The sequence below is a fragment of the Diadema antillarum genome, unplaced genomic scaffold, assembly GCF_040938485.1.
Source record: "Diadema antillarum isolate AM-2024a unplaced genomic scaffold, OU_Dant_1.0 seq00000536_RagTag, whole genome shotgun sequence".
Classification (NCBI taxonomy): domain Eukaryota; kingdom Metazoa; phylum Echinodermata; class Echinoidea; order Diadematoida; family Diadematidae; genus Diadema; species Diadema antillarum.
In genome coordinates this window covers 895888-921569 of record NW_027271485.1, presented here as the reverse complement: position 1 = coordinate 921569, position 25682 = coordinate 895888, and the positions used below count along the sequence as shown (strand labels likewise).

Below are 25682 nucleotides of genomic sequence, written 5' to 3'. Positions count from 1 at the left end.
TGCTTCTTTTAGTTTAAAAAAAAAAGACGGTGTGGATTTAAACTTGGCTTTAGAGGCCGTATATGTATAACGAAATTGTAGCAAAGAAGATGAAGTTTGAGTGAGTTGTTCGCAGGGTGATCCAGCCTTTAACTCTTTCCATCGCTTTTTAAAGTTTGACAGGGATTAGCGTCAGTCACTTGAAAAGCGAATCGATTGAATATTACCTCGAGAAGGGGCATTCACTTGAATAGGCTTTACTCGCTTTTTTGTCGTTATTCAAAAGAAGAAAAAAAAATATATCAAGGAGATTTAATCTCCAGAAATAGTCCACTCTCAGAGAAGTCATTTGAGAGTTTTCCTCCGGCTAAACATTGGGCAGTAATTGGCCCATTATCTGGTAAAGCTGCTTGTAGGCTTGAAAATCACGTCTTTTGTTAACCCAGGCAATCCTACGTACAAAAAGGAGGTAGACAATGGGAGCTGGGCAAGTGTTTCTATCGACCTCGTATCTTCTTATCCCCCTCCTTCCACCGCTTTGGAGTGGCACGGCTGGTTAATTGGGGACCAGTCCACGCTTCAAAACCTCGTCCTTAATTCGTCTATCAGTTCGCTTTGACAGTCAGTGTATGGCATTCGTTATCCGAGATTTGACACTTAATTATACCATCAAGCATGGATACGGGTGTTCCTAGAATTTCTTCAAGTTTAATCGTTCCAAATGCACCGTAACAATAACACATACACACGCTACCCATAAACCAGACCATTCAATACGGGTGTTCCAAGAATTTCTTCAAGTTTTGAACATGGTCTTGATTGCACGCCTGCAATGAAACAACTTTTCCTCCGTGCGCCGTGAATCATTTTCAAACATCGTGACACTCCATTATTTCCTGCTTCAGTTTTGTAACCCAGTCAGAGACATGATTATTCATATATTGTACGTCTATCGTTTCATACATTATTTTGATAGGACACATCAATGCTGCTCACTTCTCGATTCTATTTTTTTGGGGGGGGGGGGAGAATCGTGAGCTTTTTTAAGACATGACTATTATTTTCATTGCTGAATATTACTGCAATAATCAAAATTTTTATAAGTTGCTTTGTGGGGAATTATTCATTATATGCTCCCTCTTGGATACATTACATCGTATATCATTGATAATAATGTTTGATTTCCTTATAAGATCTAATGTAGTCTGAGTTTATGTCAGTATTGTCTGGGGCAATTTGTTTAATAGGGCCCCATTTTTCTCTCTCTTCTTTTCTTTAAAACAACAACAGCAACGGGGAGAAAATTCTCACTTTCATTGTAAACATTTTCAGCTTGAGTGCAGAATACGCTCGAAATTTAAGCATCTCAGTAAGAAAGAGATAATGCTTATCGATTTTTTTTTTGTGTGTGTAAACGAAAATAGTGAATGTTCCAGAGTGTTTATGTATACATTTTTTTAACCTTAGGTATCAGCCTTGTTCGTGTGTCTTGTATACATTTTATTTCTTTTTCTGTATGAATATGTGCAGCCGTATGTCTCTAGCTCAATATCACTCATCTTCCGTCAGTTTACTTTACGATGTAATTCCCACTCATCAGTCGCCTTAATCCAGCGGCATTATTCCTTTAACAAGGAGTAAAAAAGATGAGTCGCATACAAGTCTCTGAAAGATCGTGACAGATTTTGTTTCTGTTCCCGCAAGGGGATCAAGTCTACCTAAATCGTCAGCTGTTGCGACTCACATCAAAAGTGACCTGACCGTTTTTGTATTTGTAATATTCACCTGTAAAATGTGTTGATTTTTCAGAATTGGTTTTATTATGTTGTTGTTGTTTTTCAGTTTTTCAACTGCCATTTGAAATGTTATGTAACCTGGGGACTTACGTTACTGAGAGCTCAGAAAATTGCATCAGATTGTACCATTGGAACATACAAATACTAGTTGTGTATAATGATGTCGTTTCATTATTGTTTGTTGTAGGCGCTGTAGTATAGCCATTAAAGATTTTCCTTTCCTTTTTGCCTTTCATTTAATTTCATTATTTCAGATGTGTGGGTGTGTGTGTGTGCGCGCGAGCGCAAATTCAAAATGATGTATCAACATCGTCAATGTGAAACGAGGACTAACATAACCTGAATTGTATAATGTATTTCATAGTCGTAAAAAAAAAATGATGTTAGTATAATGACATTAGTAATCATTGTTTTGGCGAAATATCTGCATACATCCATTATCAACATAGTTTCTATCATGGCCGTTTCAGGGACAGAGTGAAAGACGTTCCACGATCATGAAAAGTGCGGTATGAGGTTTGCTTACTTTCCACCACCATCCGAACCTCCTTCCCCGATTGAGGGAAAATGAGTAAGAGCTGTCTTCCATCAGCGTACTATGTGAATTGGTGACCGCACCATCGCGTCAGCATTGGTTGCGGTTACCAGAAACTTAAGATTGACCCAGTTTACTGTGTGCTTTATGAAACATGTATATGATTAACTTTGACCTCGAAGGACCAGATCGCACCATCCTCAATGGCCACATGATGGCGGTGAGTTAGGGGTAAGGCTGTTCGAAGAGATGGGGGAGGGGGTGGCGGCGTGCCGGGGGATGCCCCCGCTAGCCGCATTCGAAAAGACGAACCACGATCGTACGTTGGATGACGAAGGTGATTTATTCATCTCGGATGTCGTGAACGAGCTACAAAATCTGTAAGACGATATTCGAGATGCACAGGAGAGGCAAATAACAAAGCAAGTTCTCACAAAGTCTAGATCATATTTCTGACATTTTTTAAAGGTTAGCTATCAATACCATTATCCTATATAATCTATACCATTCGAGAGATGCAGTGATTCGGAGAGGATGATAGGAGTATCTGTTACAAAAGGTGTCTTAGTGAATCCCTGGAAACCATTGATAACATAATTATCTCACGGTATACAGACAATACGCTGTTATTCGCAGACACCAATAATTTACATCATTCGCATTGGCCCGAAGGTTTTGTTTGTTTGTTTGTTTGGTTGGTTGTTAAGTTGTTGTTCTTTATCTATCGCTTACTTTCGTGTATTCGTTTGTCATTGTTTTTTTTTTTACACCAAGCTTTGTTAGTCGAACATTAAATTTATTTTCCCATAGGTTCCTACAGCTGAAATTCTCTTCACATACTTAGATTTTTGTAGTTAGGCACTGTTTCACGGTTGGTTTAGTTATGGGATTGCCATTAATAACTTTTGTGTGGGAGGGTATATAAGCATTTCATTTGAATGCGTTAGTGATTATTCAGTCCAATCATTGCGCCCCGACTAAACTGCGTCCCGCAGAGAATCTTTGTCTAACTCTCGACGATTTGCTCGATGAGCTAACCCTATCATCCCCTCGAGTGGCCCTAGCTTTCTTCAATGAGTTGTGTATTTGCAGTTGTTCTTACAATACTGGCAAACTCAGGAAAGGGTAACGTCTTTTGCTTGTCCACAGTGATGACGTTTGCGGTAGACCAAACACTAATCACTAACACTATACACTCGCTTTGGGATGTCGTTTGCAAAGACCGCGTAACTCTTGCAAGTGAGTCCGGGGTGATCACAGAGTGATCGCGATCATTCAGTCCGGAATGATCGCATATATAGCGATCTTTTTCTTGATAAGTGTCTAAGGCTTTGTATGATTTGCACTCGTTACAGATGGCTACCATTCTCATTTTCCCCCGAAACGTCTCAGTGTCGAAAGGGAGGAAATTCGCCTGACACATCTTATAAGATCATAACATGATATAATCAAACTGAACATGCTGAAAAGAGAGATACATTGTCTCTGTATTTTTAAAAGTGGAGAATCGACTATGATATTGACTAACTTTTATGTTCTATTTCTTTATGGTAATGTATTTCACATTAGATATCGTTGCTTTGCGTAATCATTTATAGAATATCTTAGGATCCTGATGATTATGTTTATTTGATTTTTATGATACAACACTCAAGAGAAAGGAACATGTTACGTATAATGTCTTGCCTAGCTAGTGCTACGCCATCGTTTCTCGAGACGAATGGATGCCAACAACAACGTACAATGTAACTAGGCAGTTAAAGAGCAGCAGAGTTAGATCTCGAAAATGCGGCCATTGTCTGCCACAGTATCAGAATAGATGGTCTTACAGCGAATCAAATTCACACGTGCCTTTAATCATCTCTTTGCCATCGCAATGCACTGGCTATACTCTAATAAGGACTTGTAGGAAAGATTTTTTATTTTTCCCCTGAACTCGCGATCGCTGGCAATTTTGTCACAAATTATGCACTTTTATGGCAGTTGTGCCACCCATAACGTAACGCAATTATGCCATAAAAGACGCTGTCAATGGGATATCGATGAAATGCTTCTCATAGGGTCATTCTTCTGTCCCTCAGCCATGTATTCATGCAGGACTCACCAGCTTAAAACATTTCCCTTCTATGCTGGCTTCTGCATTATACTTGCGCAGGCAATTGGCGATCATTTTAAGGGAACTGTTTAACATTGGGAGGAGTGATTTAAAAATGCTTGAGTTCTCATATTTGATGCATATGTGTAGGTCAGTTGTATCACAAGACATCCTATACCATATAAAGATATCGCAATAGAGCCTAAAATGTAAGGAGAAATTACTATTTTTCTCAATAAACCATAACTGTATACACGGTTTATTCTATAAAAAATTCTATTGCAACTATTGTTCACATTTTGTATATTATTCAACAATACTTAACATTGATGATACTGATTTACATTTTTACATTGGTTGTGTCTATCCCTAACTCATATTTTAGAACTATTTGAAACACTAAAGCTGGGTTTATGTTTCATCTGCAAATGGAAAATGCCTTAAACAGGAATTCCCCGCTCTTACATTGACTTGGCACGCGTTATACGCGTACGCTGTGCGAAATATCTCTCAGGGGGACCATCTCTAAACTGCCGTAGCCGTTCTTTTGAATACGTTGCTCTTTTACTCTGGGATTAAGAACAGAGGTTTTCAAGAGCTGGTGGATGTCCTAAAAGATGAATGGAGTTGGAACTGGAAGAGACGAGGGGGGCTCCTTAAAGTTAGCCTTTTTCAGGGCTCACACGCGGGCCAAAAGATCGTCATCGATTACGCGATTAGACTCTCTTTGTGCGGCCTCTGACAGTCAAACCGTGTTCAATTGGCTTGGACGCGAAGAGTTCCAAACAGACAGGTGACGAAAGTATGCTCGTAGGCTCGTGAGTCCAGTCATTGGGAGATAAACCAACGAGCCAGTCGAACGTTTGTTCAGTGATTCAAGCGCGCGTCAGCCGTCGGCACTCATGCGTGGCGAATGGGGCTGTATGGCTTCGGCTCAGAAAAAAGAGCTAGGGCGGAGTCTAAAAGCGGTGTCGCCTGCTTGCCCATTGAACAGCGTGTCGCGTAGTGACATTGCATACAGAGGGCTTACATTGTTCGGCCAAATTCTTACTCATTGTTGAGTCGTTTGTTCGAGCGGTATACACGAGTTTTCTCGCAGTGAGCTAGGAACGTTCTCTTCTTGTCCGCCAGTTCGAGGCTACCGACTACCCACCTGGGAACTATAGAGGAAAATAAAACTTTGCTTCGACATCGAATGAGGACATTTTGCATCTCGGATGAGTTTTGTGAGAGAACGGTATATCTTGGAAAGACCAGTTGGCACCGTCGCCTCACATTTGATTGGATTTGCCATTCCATCTGTTGGATTAACAGACTTTTTTCTCGTGGATAACACGAAAAAAGCTCTCGGCATCTCGTACGTACGACTCTGATACCAGTTGGATTTCTACATCAATTGGAAGAAGTGAGTGCGTATATTGTTGTTCTCGCTCTCGTGTCTAAAGATTGCGCGAAGTAGGGCACCTATTACTGTTCTATTAAACTCTGCACACTGTGAATGCTCATATTGTATATTTAAATTTCACTGTACTTTGCAACTGGAATATGATATATTGATAAACTGATACATCGTGTAAACGTGGTCATCTACAAAACGAGTGAGCTCGCAGAATAATAAAACTTAGTTTATTAATTGACATTACCACAAATCTTTTCACTAGTGAACGAGATCCACAATGCTACACAGATGAGTTTCCGTAAACGATGACATGAGATGAGCTAGTCATTACCGTGTTCCATTCTACGCATATAAAAATGATCCGATTCTATACTGAGGGAATGCACTAAACATAGAAATCATCTGTACCAGAGCTTCTACGTGTATAGTCTTCTTGGTTTAATTATGCTCGTTAGTACTTGCCTTTATCATTCAATCAAGGCCAGCCAATTTTAATGACTATATCTACCATAAGACCGGGCAATCGCAAAAGTCATTTAATCTTTACTTATTTGTAGTCCACGGGGTCTTTCTCTTACCTTCGGTGGATTTAAAAAAAAAAATGATATAGATGTGAATAATGTCAACAATTTGACCCTGGATTGAGAAAGCTGATTTACTGACATTAGTCATTAGTATGCCATGTAACCTTGATTCCATTCTATTCCAGGGCATCGTGGTTTTTCAAATATGAGAAACTGCAGTATATGTACTAGTACCCTGAATATAGTTTTGTTTGTGTCTCTTTTTTTTTTATTGGAGGGGATGCCGTCACACAATTAGCTGGTTATATTATTTCAACCACTGTGCAAGAGCATTAAAGCTTTAACAAACGCGGATATTTTAAATCATCGTCACACAGTAGTATTGATTCATGTCTACTTTCTATTCTAGATTGCTTTATTTGTTTTGTTGGTGTCAATATGATGTACTCATATGTCATTTGTATTAGCCCTATTCTATCTGCCTAAAGAGAACACAAAATCAATGGCGATTGTGTTCACTAAAACTATAATTTCCAAGCAATCAGAAACAGCTCAATTATGGCAGTAACATTCGATGTTTTAAATATGGTATGTGTTCAGAGAAAGGAGAGGTAGGAAAGCAAAAGTTAGGAGGAATAATCGAGGAGGAAGACGAATGGGTAGAGGAATGGATAGGTGTGATGAGGAGAGATTGTGATGATGGAAGAGGAAGGGGAATAGAAGGGGGTTTATGGGACAAAAGACGAAGATGAGAACGGTAAGGACATAATTATAAACAGCAAAACTAAACATCAGCATCAGGAAGAATAACTTCATCCGTGGAGTACAGCGACTCGATCTGTGAAACATGCTACCAAGTCAGCAGTGGAAGCATCCAAAATCAATGGTTTCAAGCCAGTCAGAAGGCAATGCATACTGCTAGTTTTAGTAAAATACTAGTGGTAGCAGGCAATGCTGGAATTAAGTTCAAGATTCTCTACGGAGTTTGGCATGAAAGTGTATTGAGAGGGCAATACGAGACCAATGTCTTTCAAAGGGCATGTGATTACAGAGAAGGGACAGGGGTGAATTGATTAAATAGGAAAAGAGACAATTATATTTCGTGATTCTGTGCTCATTTATACCTTCTCTCTACGCACATCATCAGGCCCTCTAACTGTGGATTGTCAACCACGCATTTTGCAATTGCATTTTGCCATTTTGCAATGACAACTTTGAGCCCGTGGTCCTGGACAGATGAAATCCTCGCAATAGCAAGTAAGCTACCCTTTTCCATTGGTCGCATTCCCTATGGACTTAGTAAAACCCGAGGAGTATTTGGTCAGCAATTAGTTTATTGTCGCTTTCGTTTACCATCGTTGGCAGGTACTTAGCACCCCTCTGCTAAGAGCGATGACCGTCTTTGACGTGCCATTTGACCTTGGGTGTTTTGTTTTGTCCAGAGCTCCGGGTCTCTAAAGTCAACTTTAGTGTCTCGTGTACTACAATCAGGGATGTGTCCACATCTCCGTTCAGTAATTACAACACCAGTACTCAACGTGAATCAGAATGTACAGGGGTAACACAATTCAGCCCTCACTTATCTCAAGTGTTTCGTCTACACACGCCGTGTATAGTGCTTTAGTAGCGTCTAGTAATTAATTGCTTGTAACGGGGAAAATAAAAAAGGATGGATATTATGAATATAGTTCACAAGATACTTTCATAGTCGCGGGTCCAGGGATGATGATGGTGATGATAATTGATATCGACAGATTCTCGTCTCGGAACTTCATATCAAAGGAAATGGATGAGAACTTAGTGACTAAAACATTTACATTAGTGTACATACCTTATCTTCTCCCATGTCATCGTGTCTTTTGAACCATGGAAATGCGAGATTGAGCATTGGACAGGTATCTGGATCTGGATGTGTACAGTGCAGGACCGTTGTGGTATAGTGCGTAATTAACCATTTACCTGTTCTCTGGGGAAACCGTGATTTCAAATTCTACCATGTTTAGTCCCGAAAGATGTGGATGAAAGGGGAAGTAGGACGTACGTAGAGCAATCGTCGAGTATTGAGGCCTACACTTCATTTATTTGAAATGGAAAAATGATTCATGTTGTGCAAAAGTCCGTTAGTGATACGTATGAATCTTGTGTTAAAAAGACGAGAGTTACTTAAAAGCGACATATATAGGTAGACAGACAGAACGATGTAATTGTTAATCAAAGTACCAAAATATCATGGCAGAGATGCTAGGGGTGCGAGGTTGTTGATGTGGTTCGGCGGGAATGACTCCGGGGTCTGGATCATGAGGTGCGCGGTTCGAATTCCCTGGCGGAAGAAGTTCAGTGAAGCCTGAAAATGGTGATTAACCAAGTTGGCATTCTCCGGATGATCCCTTTGTTGCGTGGTGGTCATCACATAAACGTCCTACTCTATTCTCTCGTCATTTTAATCTTGAGTTTGCTGGCTGATGGCCCAAGGTTCCCCCCAAACAAACAAACGAAAAATGAGTAGCCATATCCGAGATCGGTGCTGACCAAGGCACGGTCAACGGACATGAAGGCCAATGACCATTATCATTTGAGACGGATGATGGGGCACCTTTTAAAGGGATGAGTGATCATCAAGATGTTGAAAACGATGCGTACAACCACAAGTGCGTCAATCTGCAAGACTTATTTGTCGCATGTATCATGGAACTCCCCGTTTGATTGATCCGTTTGCCTTCACGGATGACATACCGAGCTTGCAACATCTCACCATGGAGCTGTATACTACTAGCTCCTTGATATCAATGAAGTATGTGTGTTTGTGTGTTTTACACATCACCTACTATAGAGTGTTTTCTTTGGAGATCTTTGTCATGTATTCTACAATTTGAACTTCAAATTGACAAAATTGACAAAATTGAAAAAAGGGAAAATAGCAATGCATAAATATAAGTTTATTTTTTCGTCCCCTATAAGATTACGCTCGTATAATATGTGTGATGGTGTTAGAAGTTGTTTTCTAACGTTATGTCCTTGCATCATGCTGCATTGATTGCAAAGTATGGTGCAATACAAAAACGCGCCGTCAAAAAAAGAAGAAGAAAACCCATCACAAGTGAGTCCTTGTCTGAATTCCAAGGCATGCAGAAGGGTTTGAAGTGTACGTTACACTGAATATACGATTGAAATCGAATCTTCCCTTTAACGTTCTCGTCCTGATATCAATCGCCGGCTTGTTGGCGCAGGCTGAATGGCGGATTATGTGGCACCGGATTTCCAGCATTGTATTTTCTTCCCATTATTCCATAGCATCATAATCCATGCATAACCAAAGACTCCGCGGGTGTCGCTAAGGATTCAACTCGTATAAGGGACTTCTTTTAATACCCTTCATTGTTATAGATAAAAAAAACTGGGGAAACCTAGTGATATGTTGGGGGAAAGAAATAATATAGTATTGAAGGCAACGCCTCGCAATGCCGTATAGAAGCGTCACTGGGAACTGAAATGTGTCGCTCCGATAAGATCCACTGTAGAAAAAACGAAAGTTCTTCCTCTTTTCTTTTCGTTTTCGCTTTCGTTTTTCTTTTTCTGGGAGGAATAATAACAGAAGCGGCAAAAGTTTCCTCTGATACCACTCACTAGGTCCCCGGGGAAGATAAAGGTGTAATGCCTGACCTACACGAAGGAGTTTTAAAGGGTGTGGGTTCTTGGTTGGTGAAGTCTCGTAGCTCAATGATTGGACTAAAGGGGTAAGCCTACAGGCGAGCCTAATAATACCTCTTTGGTTGGACAAGGGAGGTGAGACCACTCTCACCTCCCTGGTTGGACCCTATGCCATTGATGACCTAGCACGACTGAAAAGAAATACTCTAATATGCGTTGGTAGTGGCAGATTTTCGTGGAGTCGAAGTACTGGTTGTGATAATTTTGACTTCTATTGATTGCTGCATAAAATTGTTTTATGGTCTCAACGCTGATACAGTTATAGTCAACTGATTGTGATGTATTTTACCCAGCGATTCTGTGTTTCCTCGTTTTGGAGGCAAATTGCTGCTATATCAAGAGCATTTAGTCAAAAATGTGATTAAATCAAAACATGATATTCTTCTCCTTGTAATACGGAAGACTCACAGAAATGTTATTCATCAGATAGTGTTGAGCAGATTTCCTAGCGAGGGGATGTATTCTGAGAAACACGGGGTCGGAGTTCTGTTTGTGTGACGTCACAAATACTTGGCCATGACTGCTAAAATTAGCACGCCTCAGATAACATAAGACATGGCTTACATTCAAGCGATTGTCACAGCTTTCCTATTACAATAAATGCATTCCCCTAACTTTTTGTCCCTAAGTTTGCTTTAATTCCTCTTTGTATGTCGATTTTATTCTAAATCAGTCGCATGACGTCATAAAGCAATCTGTTGTTACCATAGTCACCACGGTGAGAAGTTCACAGCACTTTCCTCTTTACAGTCAAAATACGCAGCTCATGTTCACCGTAATGGTGCAGTCAAGAGTTTACACATGTCCACCTTCAACACTCACTATTGTTTTGGGATCGTGACACACTATCGATCTGTATCGATTTGCCGATTCAACGACGGGACCAAACGAGTAGCACGCATGACTTGCCAAAGCCGAGCCGTTCGTTTCGGAGGCTAAAATTATGCCCCCCCCCCCCCCTTCTCTTTATCTTCCTCTCTTTTTTGTACGGTGGCTGCGATGGTCTCAGGAGAAATGAAGATGAATGTTTTTACTTCTGATTCAGTCAAAAAATAACCACTTGCTCTTCGTGCAGCGCATGAAAACGTTGGAACCGCTGTTGCTCTGTGACGTGTTCGGGCAGTAGGTGGCGCTATTATATTTGGTCACACAACCTACAATGAACGGCATGTGATACTGCTGCAAATTTTGAGTCATCATTTGTAACAAGACACAATTTATTCAAAAGAAGGGGTGGGATGTCCGTAGTTACGATTCACTGTGTGGGGCTTCTGTCAAATCGATCCGAGGTATTTCATATTACGTACACATCATTAGTGGCCCATCAGATCTTACTGCTTATCGTGACAGCAGTAGTAAGTATCATTATACATATCATCCTCATTTTCATCATCGTCACCACCACCATCATCATCATTATTAGTGTGAGTATCAGTAGTAGAAGTTTTAGTGGTAGTCGTTGATATTGTATATCTTCTGTGTCCGTCTTTTGCTCACACGCACGAGAATGTGACGTGCGCGTCCAAGCGTGCGTATTCACATTGTAATCATGCATACACTTGCCCTAAGACATTTTTTATAGATCCTCTTTCCTGTATATCATTACATCGCACCTCTTCAAAACCTGCCACGAGACATGGCTTTGTTTTAACACAAACAGAGTGTGAGACAATCAGCTGGTCCTGAATAGGAGCAGCTGAGGGAAAGAGGGGAGGGGAGAAAGGATGTAAACAATCGTCAGGTGGAAGACAAAACGGGGGTGAAGATACCAGAATCAATAACCCCGTCTATTGGTGTCCATTGTAGGAGGTACCTCCTTGGTGTCCATATAGCCAAAGTGGTGGACGGTGGTGGTGGTGGGCTCTTTTTGTTTGGGTTAGCTTGGCTTTGTTTTGTTTCTTATTATGGTATTTTTCTCTCGTCTAAAAACCAATCGACATTTTTCAGGGACATTTGTTGCCGAAACAACCTGACCTGTTGCATTACCTGCATAACAATAATAGACTGACATCACACATGAATTAATAATAAATTACACAATACGCATGTACAACGTACTCTACTAGCTGCCATGTGACAGTATACGCGTACCGTTTGCACGACATTTGCTCTTGCGACAATTGCTCCGGTCTATTTTCTCCAAGGACTTTAGGGTTAGGGTTATGTTTGTGATAGAGTTTTATGTTTAGTTTGATGTGAGTATTAGTGCTAGGGTTAGGGTTATGTTTGTGGGTAGAATTAAAGGTTTGGCTTAACATGCATATATAATTATCATGGGGCAACCGGTTCAAATGTATGTTGTGAAACCATCGTACCAGGGAGCTACGAAGAGACTTTCTTCCCAGCCCCTGCGAGTACTCATGCGCAGTTCACCTAAGTGGTAAACCGGTTAACTAACGGCGTGATGAGAGTTTGTGGCATTGCTTTGTGGGACGAAGAATGCGGATAACGTCAGAACACACTTGCACAGCGGTACAAACAACCAGCGACACATCAACTGATTTCAGGTGTTCGAATTGATTTTTATTTGGACCAGCTGAATTGATTATAGTACGAAATATCCCAGCGAAATTTAATACCTCTCCCATCTGCGTATTAATGAATATTCATTATATTGTACTTTGCACACTGCTTTATTACCGGCGTGTGTCAGTGCCAAAGTGCATGTATGGAGGGTTGTATGGCCAAATGACTTCAATAACTATTGCATCGTCTTTGTTTAATGGTGTGAAACAAAGTTCGGCAGTATTCAATGGCCTTGGATCATGTATCTGCTGTTTTTGTTTCATCTTTTTGCAAGAGGAAAACAAAAAGAACATCACAACAGACCGGCTCACTCATCCTATATAATATACAACATTATGTCGTTCCTTGCCAACTAGAATGCTTGCCTAAGGCTGTCCGACAAAGTTACAACTGAGTATGGGCAAGCTTTGTTTCAAGTACTGAAATGGGTGAAATATGTAGAGGTGGTACGTAATCGCTTGTTGCTGAAACCTCATAGGAAAAATACGCATAAATCTGCATACATCATTAACCGGCCTACTCCACCGGGATCAAGGGCACCAATGAAGCTTTAAATGACTCCCAAATTGACTAGTTATTTTGGGTTTGCCCACGCGTTTTATTGATTTCTTTTAACAATGATACGGGCATGATAGGCATGCAAGGCATCTACTTAGTCCCGCCCTGTATAGCTTCTTTCTTCTATAACGTGTATTTGAGACTGTCCAGCCCAGTCATTTTTTGTTCGCCTTTTCGGTATGCTCTCACGCCGAGCGCGAAGTATTGAGATTCGAACTGTGGGCAGTGATGTTCGAAATGGACCTTTTTGCGCGCCAGCCGAGCGCAAAATTCAATTTTTGAAGCGGGTAGCTGAACCTAGAATATGGCGCCAACAACAATAGACTCTAGACCCATTTTGAAGACTTCAATAACGGCAACAAAAATTATCATTGTTTTTCTACAAATAATTTATTCTGCCGAGTATACCCTCATTGAAGCTATAACCCTCGTTCTGATCCGTTATTGGGTGGGGAGGGGGGGGGGCGCCCAAACTGACAAGAGCTGCGTGGTTCAAACAGCACAAGATTCTATGGGTTTCGTAGTCTAGCATTCCGGTGAAAAACATCATGACTTGTTCTCGTCTAAAGAGGCAACGTGTTCAGATTAAAAACACGCACATACACAACGAAGATCAAGACACTTTACAAAGATGTTAAGTCCATGAATCAGAGCACTTTTATGATGCTTGTACTGTGTATGTATTGTATGGTCTATGAATTGTATCTATCACAATACCATCTCAGTATAACTTTGCAGGTTAACATTATAGTGTAAGCATCCCCTAATAACGAAGGTTGTATCTGACAACCAGATCGAAATACCTCGCGCGGCACGCACGATATGGCATCAAATGACGCATGCAAACTGAGTGTCATTATGTAAATGTATGTAGGAGGACCATGTTATATCAATCCCACAGATAACAACGTTAATAATCACGTCGGCAATCAATCGGATAATTATGATGATTCTTTTGCTCCTCAGATGTGTGCTGACCTGTTTCTACTGACCTATATTTTGTTTTCTTTGTTTTTTGCCAAAGGTTTCGAACGATTAGACGCTTTTGATAATAACTTTCGCTGACAAGTGAACATTTATCCTTGCACTGCGGTCAAACTCTCAAAGAAAGCTAGGCATCATTCCAGACTTTATGTCATCTATGAATCCGCCTCACAAAGGGCGTGTACTTTTATGAATTCTAACCTTCCCCTTATCGTCACGAGTATAGTGTGTCGAGAAGCACTGTTATGAATTTCATTCAACACCAACAATGGTGATACTTCTGTTCAAAGGCGACACGGGAACTTCTTTCATACCGACGGGCGGGGCTATATGTGTGTATTAGATGAACGTTGTAAGGGATCATGCCATCCCTCTGAATGACGGTTTTTTTTTTTTCTCGCATTGTTTATGATGAAGCTGCTGTTGAGAATGAGTGGGAACTACATGACTACGTGACACACATATATAAAAAAGCGCTATATACCGAAATCCCATCTATTTATTCTTCTATCTATCTCTGTCTGTCTTTATATCTTTTGCATTGGATTCTGAATGTTCGTACGTCATGAAGACGTAGGAGACATTTCGTGTTTGCGGACGACCTTGTGCTTATTCCCAGGAACTAACCAAAACAGGGAATTTTAAAGCGAACAAAATAGAAAAAGAAAATGTTGTTATTGTTTACTCCTTGTCAGCCAGTACTTTACCAGCAATTCCTCATATTGATGATCTGTTGCTAATGTGTGTATACTTACGGTATCTCTTCTGCTTGTCCTTTTCCCTCCTACAGGATCCCCAATGGGCCCACGAGTGTACCACCTTCAGCTTCAGACGACTGTGCTGAGGCGCTGAGACAGACAGACAGACAGATTGACAAACAGACAGAGGAATGCAGCCATGACGTCATTGAATGAACTGCCCGTGTGGATCGGCGGGAAGGAGAAAGTGATCGGAGGCCTCAATCGCCACACTCGCTGTGAGGATGTCATCGCCATTCTCCTGCAGGACCGCTACAAGCTCTCCAAGTGCGAGCTCTCCGCGCAGAACCTACATTGCTACGCGCTCTTCGAGAAGTGGCGGGGATGTGAGCGCCAGCTGAGTCCGCGCACGCGCATGTACAAGCTGTGGAAGGCGTGGGGCGCGGAGCGCGACAACGTGAAGTTCACGCTGCGCAAGAGCGTCGCCATCTCCAAGCGGCGAAACAGCGTCGACAGCGAGGTGGACGACGAGAGCGGCGGCATCAAGCTCCGCGACAAGGCGCCGAAGCCGGCCAATCGGCGCCAGGGACAGTACAATCTGAAAGAGGGCATCGTCGCCTTCGACTTGAAAAAGTCGACGTCGAAAGAGAAGTCGAAGGACAAGCGGAGGAGGAGCTGGGCAGATGACAGCGACGTCGGCTTCTCGGATGTGAGAATCCTGTGTCCTCCTCCCCTGGATTGTGACTCTAGCGCGTCAACGTCCAGCTCCAACGGGAAGGTCACCGCTGACGGCCCGACCACTCTTGCGGAGGAGGTCGAAGGCAAGACGAGACTTCCGTCCGAGGAAGAGGACTCTGAGCTCCTCATTCAGAGAATACTGCGGCAGAGCCATCAGCTGCACAGTCTTCTCGAGACTATCGGTTCCGTCGACCAAGAGATCGAACATTTCGAGACAAGACTGCACTACCTGCGCATGCAGGAAGACGGACAGAATTACGTCCAGGATGCCTATCTGTCCACCTCCAGCCGGAAAGAGGACTCTGGCGCCATTGCGGACAAGCCCGGTAAGCCAGTAACAAAGCAGGTGACATTCGAGGATTGTCCGAGGGTTGATGACATCATGCGCGTGCCACCAATGCCTCACGAATCCGTGCAGGACCTCGAGGAGTACGTAGCCTTGTGCGACAGGCTCTTCAAGGTGGACGACGACCTGCGTCACAAACAAGACGCCATCGTGACCTTGTCGAACGAGATCGGTGTACAGAAGACAGCGGAGCAGGGAGCGGCAGAAGCTAATGGGACCGGCTCGAGACCACGCAGGTACGAGAAGAAGCGGAGCGCCGCCAATCACGCGCGCGTGGCAGACATTGGCTTCGCTCGCGCGCAGTTGGAACGGTCCGCAGACACATGTGTCGCGCAGCGCAAGGAACTTGACACGCTCCATGAGCAGATACAGGAAATGGAGTACGCCTTCAACGACAAGCGCGAGAGACTCGTCGCTCTCACCAATGAGATTGAGCAGCTGGAACAGGAGGAGGAGGAGCAATGCCCGAATGGGTCGGTCGAGGATGACGAAATCCGCGCATGTGTGGAACTGAGTCATTCGACTCCGGTGAATGTGCGCTGTAAGGACAGCTCAATGGAGTCGAGCCTCGATCAGGGGATCGGCAACGATTTCTCGCCCATCGATGTGACCAACCGGAAGTCACCGTCGAGGTCGTGTGATACCGACTCGAGTTCCGACACGGGTCTGAGCTCGCTGCACAGCCAAGACGACAACGAACCGCTCGTCTACAACATTTCGGAAACGCTTGTTTAACAAAAACTGACATTCACGTGCATGTAAATGATAAACTTTGAAATATATCATGCTTTTAAAGAAAAGGGAACACAGTTACTCTAAATTTTGTCCTATTTTGCACAAGAGAAGGATACGAGCATCGTTTTCCCGACGCTATTCGATAATAATGAAATCCCTTTCTTATTTTGCGTATTTACAAAACTGACTATGACCTGATAAGTGCTATATTGTGTATGTTTAGGGTCATTCCAATGTAAGCGTCAATATCTCAAACGTACTTCCAGAATAACTAGACACAAAAGTTTTAGAGTCTCAAGCCATTGCATTTCAGTTAGGTGGCCATACGTAACCTGCATGATAAATTTGTCTTTCTAATATATCTGCCATCACGACTTTTGTAGTAGGCCTATTCCTAGTCGATAGGCCCTACTATTATTATGACGGATATAATGATAAACAGATAGAGGGGGAAAAGTGGATGTAGTTTATCTGACTTTTATTTCTTTTTATTTTCAAGATAGCATTAGTAGCTAATGATATTTCAGAAGTTTTCAAACATGATTTATTCATTGTTTAATGGTTTCGTAATACTCCAGTAAATAAAACCTGGTGATGCTGTCTTGACTACAAGAGGTGTATATCGTTGTCGATCCTATTGATGATCGATAGATTTACATTGATTATAGGTCCGATTTGGCACATTTCGTACATGAATTCAACCCATTGATTCGAGTGGATTGTGCCTTTCAGAGGTTACCCTTTGAATCGATTAGCCGAAATGAGCACGATATATATTTTTTTAATTTTACCACCTTTGAATCGATTAGCCGAAATGAGCATGAATCGATTAGCCGAAATGAGCACGATATATATTTTTTAAATTTTACCACCTTTGAATCGATTAGCCGAAATGAGCATGCTATTTTCTAATGTAACCGAATGAGCATTTTTCCTACATGAATTAAACCCTTGGGTGTGGTTAGTGATTCGCGTGGATTGTGCCTTTCAGACATGCAACTTTAAATGATTAGGCGAAATGTATCTATAGGAGGGATAATTAAGAAATGTCATGCAAAAGAGGTACTACCTGGCATCATCTTTCCCCCATTGTTATTGGCCACATGACTTTCAATTGAGCTTGTATTTGCAGAGTAGTACGATGTCAATACGCCTAGTACGTCAAGAGACACACATGATGATCAAGGCCACTTACATGTACTGTATCTACATCTGAGTATGTCATCTTTGTCATAACGCCCACATTATGAAAACCCAAATCCATTTAAGTGCGAAAATTAATTTCAGAAAGAAAAAGAAGAACATACGTATTCCGAAAGTTCTGCTTGCCTATCACGTGAAAAGCAATGTGCTGAGAGTTGGCATTGAGCACTCTTGTAAAGCATTGATGTTGTTGTTTTTTATGAGAAATGACTCACAAGTCTTTTCTCGGCGTTGTAGTGCCATGAAAGTGAGGCTCAGTAATTCATATTCCACAATGCGACAAATGCACTCAGAGAGGTGAAAGGTCATTGAAAAATCAGTAGCTTATTAATCTATTGCACGATGGCATCGCTGTTGGCATATTTTCATCGCTTCCCTGTTTGAATTTCCTCCTCCCGTCGTGTGGGGGCGGTATAGCATTAACTTGCATTACTAGTTTACTCGGGGGAAACAAAATCCTTTATTTCTACTTAGTATGCTGTCAGCGTCTCTCCACTTTACCAAATCTGTGTTTGTACGTGCGACTCTTGCTACCAGAAATTCAGGAATAGCCACAAATGTCATGACCAGCGCATGCTCGAGAAGATTGTGTTTGCTCGTCAAGGTTGTGTGGGTTTTGATGGGTTTTTTTTAGTCAACATCGCATCTCAAAATCAAGAATGCTGAATGTTGAAGATGTTGAATTGGTGACGTAATGCTGCAACAACAAACAAAGGATGAATCCTAAATCATAACAACGTTCAGAGTGTTGAGTGATAATCGAAAGATGGACGTTGTTTGTTTATTTGTTTCAATATGTCACAACCATAGCAATTGTTTATATAAAAGCGTGAATGAACATGAATGAATGCTAAAATCTTTTCGAAGAGGATTTCACATCTTTTATCCGAATTGACGTCTTGAAGAAAACTGTAAAAAATATTGTCCAAATTTGACGTCTGTTCAGGTCCATGTTGCAGATGTTTTGTTTATATCGTTGGGTTTTATTATTTATATATCATGTATGATGTGTTTTGTTTTTATCTTGCCTGTTTGCATTATTTGATTAAACATGAAAAATTTCCGTGTACACAATAAGAGTGACCTTCTGCTCAGATATGATGACATATACATATTCTACGCGAATAAAGTTTTATGAAGATTATTGTATGTATACTACACTTATGTGTTATTGCTTTGGTTTGTGTAGCAGTGTCTAGCAGTCTTGAGGGCAACAAGCATTTACTAGTATACCATGTATATTATATTTTATATATAATAATTATATTATATATTTTATATCAAATATTATATACAATATATAATGTATTATACATTATATGATATATATGTTATATATGAAGAGTTTGTTCGCAAAAACCGATAAGTCCATATTTGCCAAATGGAGATATTTGTGATTAAAGGTCAAGAAAAATAAAGAGAATAATAAGAAAATTTTTGCTTCTTTTGACCATAACTTCAAAAATGTACCTCTATATGTAGCGACCAATATATCATTTAAAAATCATTTTGTACTTTATGACAGAGATCGTACTTCAAAATCTTCAAAAATGGACTTATCGGTTTTTGCAAACAAACTCTTCATATTATATATTCATATTATATAATGTATATTATATATCTATATTATATAATATATATTGTCTATTATATGTTATACAAAATCTATGTGACTTGATCAAGCTTTAAGGAGATATTTTGTAATGTCAGCAGTAAAGCATGTAATTGAATGGGACGTTATATACTGTAGTTGAAAACTGGTCCCACTTATTAATAATAGTACAAACTTATGCAAACTAATGCAAACAAATGTAAACTACTAGTAATGCAAACTCAACGCAAACTTTTAATCAATGCAAAGTAATACAAACGAAATGCAAAATGTAAATTAGTAAAACCTACTACAAACCATCGGCGCTATAAATTAGAGTGAATTACACCACCACCAGATCTCGCTGAAAACTGTATAACTCAGAAAAATAAATCCATTGTATTATCAATAACTTAATAACCTTAGATCAAGTGGAAGTCGTTTACATTTTGCTCTTACATTAAAATTTCAGAAAATACAGGAATAGGTTTAAACTGCAAAATAGGGATTTATATGATCGATCATAAAAGCCTAAAATTACTGCAAACTCAGATACAAGTTATCGGGTTTCTTTTTAAAAGAATGTTTCATTCTTCATCAATGAAACAAATTGTTCAAATTAAATATACAGTATCTTTACATTAATTTCCTAATCCTTGCAATCTGATAAATTATTTCACAAGACAAAGATTACAATCCATGTATTGCATTAGTATTTTCTCCTCTTTTTTTTTTACTTTTTAATTTTTTACTGTGTTATCCTATGTGAAAATGACCTGAATCGATTACAAATATCGGAAAATGACACCCCGAAATACAAGTAATTACTGCAAGTATGAAAATTTTGTTTGAAGCTGTTATGAGAAAAAGCCGTCTATCGATTAATTTCAAACTCTTGCAAACATTGCGTAGATGAGGGTATAAGTTCATCAATTCAATAAACTTCGATCACATAGAAACTGTTTACATTTTATTCCTATATTCAAATTTCAAAATAAATAGGTAAACAGTTACAATGAAAACACGGAATTAAATGATCGATCATAATAGCCTAAAATATTTCCTACTGCTAACTCAGATATTTAATTCATCTATTTACGAGTAGTTGTTGTTGTAAAGAATACTATATACTTAATTAATGAAAGCAAATTTTTTATACAAAACAAATATACAATATCTACGCATCAATTTCATAATCCTTGCACTATGATGACTTATTTTACTGAACATAGATTCCACATACCGCAGTATTTTTTTAATACTTTTTTTATTTTTACTATGCTTTCCTATGTGAAAACGACCTGAATCGGTTAGAAATCGGCAATGACACCCCGAACTACTAATTACTGCAAACTTATGAAAATAATGTTTCAGCTATGGGAAAAGGTCATCGATCGATCAATTTCAAATATCGCGTTGGGGAGGGTGCATTTGATCGATTGTCTTTACAAAATTTGTTGGCGCGAGAGGTCCTTTACCTCTTGAAATATACTCGTAACGTTGCGTCTTGTAGGGTTTAGTAATCAATATGGTATAATGTAGAAGAAGGTAATTATTACTTTTCCTCAGATTGATAAAACTGGAAACTTCTTTATGATGGAAGTGGAATCAAATCAACATTCTCTGTATAAAAGAGGAGCATATATTTTCAAATAACATGAGGTTAGTTTTTCAATGTTTTTGTTACACAGAGGTGTTCTAGCGTATAAGATTCCATGCACAATGTTGGAAAACATTATTCGTCAACCACGTGAAATTTTGTGACTTTTGCAAAGGGGATTTTCTGCCTTTAAAAACTTATGAACATTATTTTGGCGGAAATTGTTATCTTCCCGGAAAAAATACCATCTCTTTAGCGGGGTTTCTATATTCCTATCATAAATATCTGTCTCAGACGGTATCTGAATAATAATAATGATAATGATAATGATAATAATAATAACATATATATGTATATGTATATATATATATACATATATATATATATATATATATATATATATATATATTATAATCATAATTATTATCATTATTATCTGCAGTAAGTAGAATTTGGGGGTATCATTTTCTAATATCTGCAATCAATTCACATGTATCCGTGAGTTTGAAGTATTACTAGTAGTATTGCAGGCTTTTATGATCGATCATTTAAATCCATGTGTTTTTTTTTTCTTTATTTTCTGATTTTTGAAGGTAAGATTTAAATGTAAACGATTTCTTTTTGATCAAACGTAATAAAATTATTGATATTTCTTTGGAATCTTTTTTTTTTTTTAGTATAAAGAGTTATTCTTTGATCGAGTATATTACTTTTTGTTTTTCCATAACCTTTTATTGGTTCCATATTCAAAACAAATTCATAACAAATCAGATCATTTGAATTACAAAATCCACGATTCAGCATACCACACTTATAGTGAAATCAAGCCAAGCTGTTTTAAAGAATATACAACGCACCGGAAAAAAAAAAAAACATACACAGCTCACTTACTCTCGTTAAAATCAAATCGAGTTGTATTTTCAGCAGGACAGTACATTCATAAAAAAAGCAAAAAAACAAAAACCACTGCTTCATAAGAAAGAAAGAATATTCAACACATCAATATACACCAAAATAAAATCGATATACAACCAAATGGAATCGATATTCCATTTAATTACCCCCTCCCCCTCCCCCTCCCTCTTCCAACTGCCCTTCCCCTCCCTTCCCCCCTTCCCCGTGGACATCTGGCTCCGGGTCCTTCCATACTTATTTTCAAATTTTCCCATTTCCTGAAATGAATGGTTAAAGTTCCCCTCATTGATGCTAATTTCTTTTCCTCAAATTTATCCTCTAAAATATTATTTTTTTAATTTCATTATATGTAGGTGGCTTTCCATATTTTCTATTTTTAAAAATCAAACATATAACCAAAATTAAAATATGATTTAACAACTGATGTTTCCCCTATTATCCTCCTTCCAACCAAACAGAATTTCTTCCCAAGTACAATATCTAAAATCAACATCCTCTATCATTTCTTCACATAATTCCCAGATTAATTTCACATGCTCACAAGTGTAAAATAAATGTTTGTATGTTTCTTCTTCTTTTTCACAAAAAGAGCATAAGTTACTTGCAGTAAAACCAAGCCTGAAAAGATGGTGATTTGTATAAACAATACCATGCACCAGTTTAAACTGAAACTCTCTTAATCGGCTATTTAATGTACATTGTCTTGGCCTTAAAATTATATGTTGTATCTCCTTTACAGAAAACCAATGATTTTGATTAATTCTATCAAAAATCGATACTGCACTTTCTTTTTCCTTAAGAAATTGCAAATACATTTGTTTTGATCTGAAATTGCTAATATCAATTGTTTTCCCTCCTATAATAAAATCAGTTTCCAAAATATCTTTTTCTTGTTCTTTCTTATTTCTCCTCCATTCACCATTCTTTATACCGATCGATAAGAGTTTTGCGAGGTCTGGGCTGTTAAAGTGGCCATAGAAACACTAGGTTCAGGTGATGGAATTCACCCTAATTTAAAGCGCTAATGGTTTGAAGTAGTGTGCATTAATTATCACTTTTTAATTAGCACTAAATTAAGTTTGCATTAGTTTACATTCGTTTGCAGAAGTTTACGTGAGTTTACACATGTCGAACTCGATCCCTGTAGTATCAGGGAGATGGAAGGTTCCACCTCCCTTGTAGTATAGTTCGCATCCCTTTACTCAGTCTTCAGCCGCTAATAACTGAATGATGATGAAAATGTCACACTTTATAGCAACCGATGTTTATTGATTTTAATTTCTAATTAGTTAATCGAGTTTAATCTCTAATTAATTAATTAATCGATTCCCCATACCTATATACATCACTAAGATAAACTACAGGTAACTTATTAAAAGTCTTGCTGTCTCCCTTCTTCCGATGATTAGTAGGCCTAGTAGCCAGATGCCGTACAAAACGGCATTTATAATGATAATACTCAGCAAATTCCAACTAAAAAGAAAAAAACGCACAAGCCTGCTAAAATAACTGCATACATTTACAAATTCTGTTCATGACACACAACATTGTTGCGAGCTTGGACACAGATGGCGCTCTGTAGATTGTCTTTTTCTGGTAGCATTGACTAGAACTACACGTATTACTAGTACATACACGTATGTTAATGCAAGTGTACGTTACACAAGCAACAGAAAAACTACATACATGCGCACACACGCGCGCGAACACACACACACACAGACACAGGCACACAAACACACTTACACATGCGCAAACACGCGCACACACACACACAGACACAGGCACACAAACACACATACACATGCGCAAACACGCGCACACACACGTAGGTACATACCATAGAGATGTATACTAATAATATACTAGAGCGCGGACTGCGTGTGGCGCGTACGCAGTGCTCGTGTGCCGAGATGAAGAGGCCGTGCGCCATCTTTGTCCGGGCAAAAACAAGCATCGGTCCGGGCAGCGCAGTAGTGGTGGACACGTGAACACGTATACAACAAGCGCTCAAACACGTATTGCCTTTCAGCGAAAAGATGAGGGGGTCGGAGATGAGAGAAGGAAACAACTCAAAAATTTAAGTTGCTAGCAATCTCTTATTGTGAGTGGTAAAGAAAATGAAAATATAAAAAAATTACTTTATTCTCAACGAGGTAATACTTTCAAGCCGACCAACACGACCATGGTCCATGCAATACAAAGGGTTCTCTTGGTCTCTAGACTGCCGGATGCCCCTTGTGATACAGTATACTGCGTCAATTTTTGTATTTTTTTTTTTTTTTGCAGTTATATTTTTTTTTCTGTATGAGGGGACTGCATTCTATAGTCCTATCTGTGTATACGAGTGTTTCATTGTATTTCTATTTTTTTTTCTGGTGGTGGTGGAAATGAAATAAATCATTTTTATAAGTACGTGTAGGCATATTGGTTCCATGACATATTGATGTTCAAGCTCGAAATGCTAATGTTGAAGCTTACATAAACCCTAACCCAAATCATAACACCCACGGTGACCCTAATCCTAATACTCACCCTGCCTTTCTTACAAGAACCAAAAGCCCAATCAGACCCATGATGGTAATTCTACTTTCAGAAAGATATCAATGCCGGAGCATATGTCCTGTCACCAGGCATATATTACGTATTCCGAGCTTTTCTCACACTATCTTAGTGAAATTAACTGCTGGTATAGCAAAGGGTGGAGGAACGATTTTTTTTAATTTTTTTTTTTATTTTTTATTTTTTTTTTTTGGGGGGGGGGGGGGGCTCAATGGCCAATTAGGGCACTTAGAAATGAGCACTTTTTTAACTTAAAAAGGGGAGGTTTTTTTTTTTTTGAAATGGGGCAAATGCCCCCTCCCCCGTTCCGCCGACCTTAATACTTGCATATAGTTATGTACTGTATTAGCTATCTATATTATAGTAGCAATAGATCGAGAATAGCTGAGGGAGGGCGGAGTGCCCCTGACGAATTTTGCAAGACCTTTTCTTTTCTTTTTCCTTCTTTTTTTTTTGCCTTGAATCAATCTGTTTAACACACACTATAAATGTAATTTTAGTTACTTGTGAAAGGAATCTCCGCTCCCCTTCTTTTCTCCTGTTTCTACATCCAAAAGCAGCACATGAACCAGGCATTTTGCAACATAGATCTATGCTACTTTAAGTAGAATTTGCGAATTTAAGAACATTTTTCGATTTCCAAACTCCGATGGAGACCTTGGCATAGATGCCAGCCTACTGCCGTTGCATCCCGTCGTCGATCTCCCTGAATGCTCCGTAGTAAGCGCTACACGTTATCGGTACGGTCGCTAGTCGAAATTTGCCCGGACCAAAATGGCGAACGCCTCCTTCTATCGGTCACAGGGATTTTACGGAGTCCGCCCTCTAGTGTTCTTAGTATACATCTCTATGGTACATACATACGAACACGCGCGCGCTCGCACACACATAACCATAGAGATATATACTAATTATTATTAGTATATATCTCTATGCACATAACACACACACGAACACAGACACAGACACACATAGAGGGCACACGCACGGACCTAGCTTCCGCCACAACGTTGAGACAACGTTGTACGCCCGTGCGCTCTCGGCAACAGCCACGACATGAAAATCTTAGCTCTGTGAGTGCTTTATATAGCTCATAGCACGAATGCTCTGGCGTGGACAAGAGAAATCTTGAACACGAATATTAAAATTGGAACGATACAGAGAAGATTAGCATGGCCCCTGCGCAAAGG

The 25682-nt window shown here is 39.6% G+C and overlaps 1 protein-coding gene and 1 pseudogene across 2 annotated transcripts in view; both read left to right on the top strand.

The window, feature by feature from the left end:
- Positions 1–17434, top strand: part of LOC139734629 (ras association domain-containing protein 10-like) — a 28418-nt gene extending 10984 nt beyond the window's left edge. Inside the window, exons 1-2 of one of the 2 annotated variants that reach the window (XM_071645414.1) lie at positions 5494–5810; positions 14895–17434. In XM_071645414.1, coding sequence (XP_071501515.1) covers positions 15002–16621 — 1620 coding nt within the window. In that variant the 5' untranslated portion in view covers positions 5494–5810; positions 14895–15001 and the 3' untranslated portion in view covers positions 16622–17434. Of the gene's footprint in view, positions 1–5493; positions 5811–14894 lie in introns of those variants that run through there. The other variant, XM_071645415.1, reaches the window with a different exon arrangement.
- An 8170-nt stretch (positions 17435–25604) lies between these two features.
- LOC139734646 (U6 spliceosomal RNA) lies at positions 25605–25682 on the top strand (annotated as a pseudogene).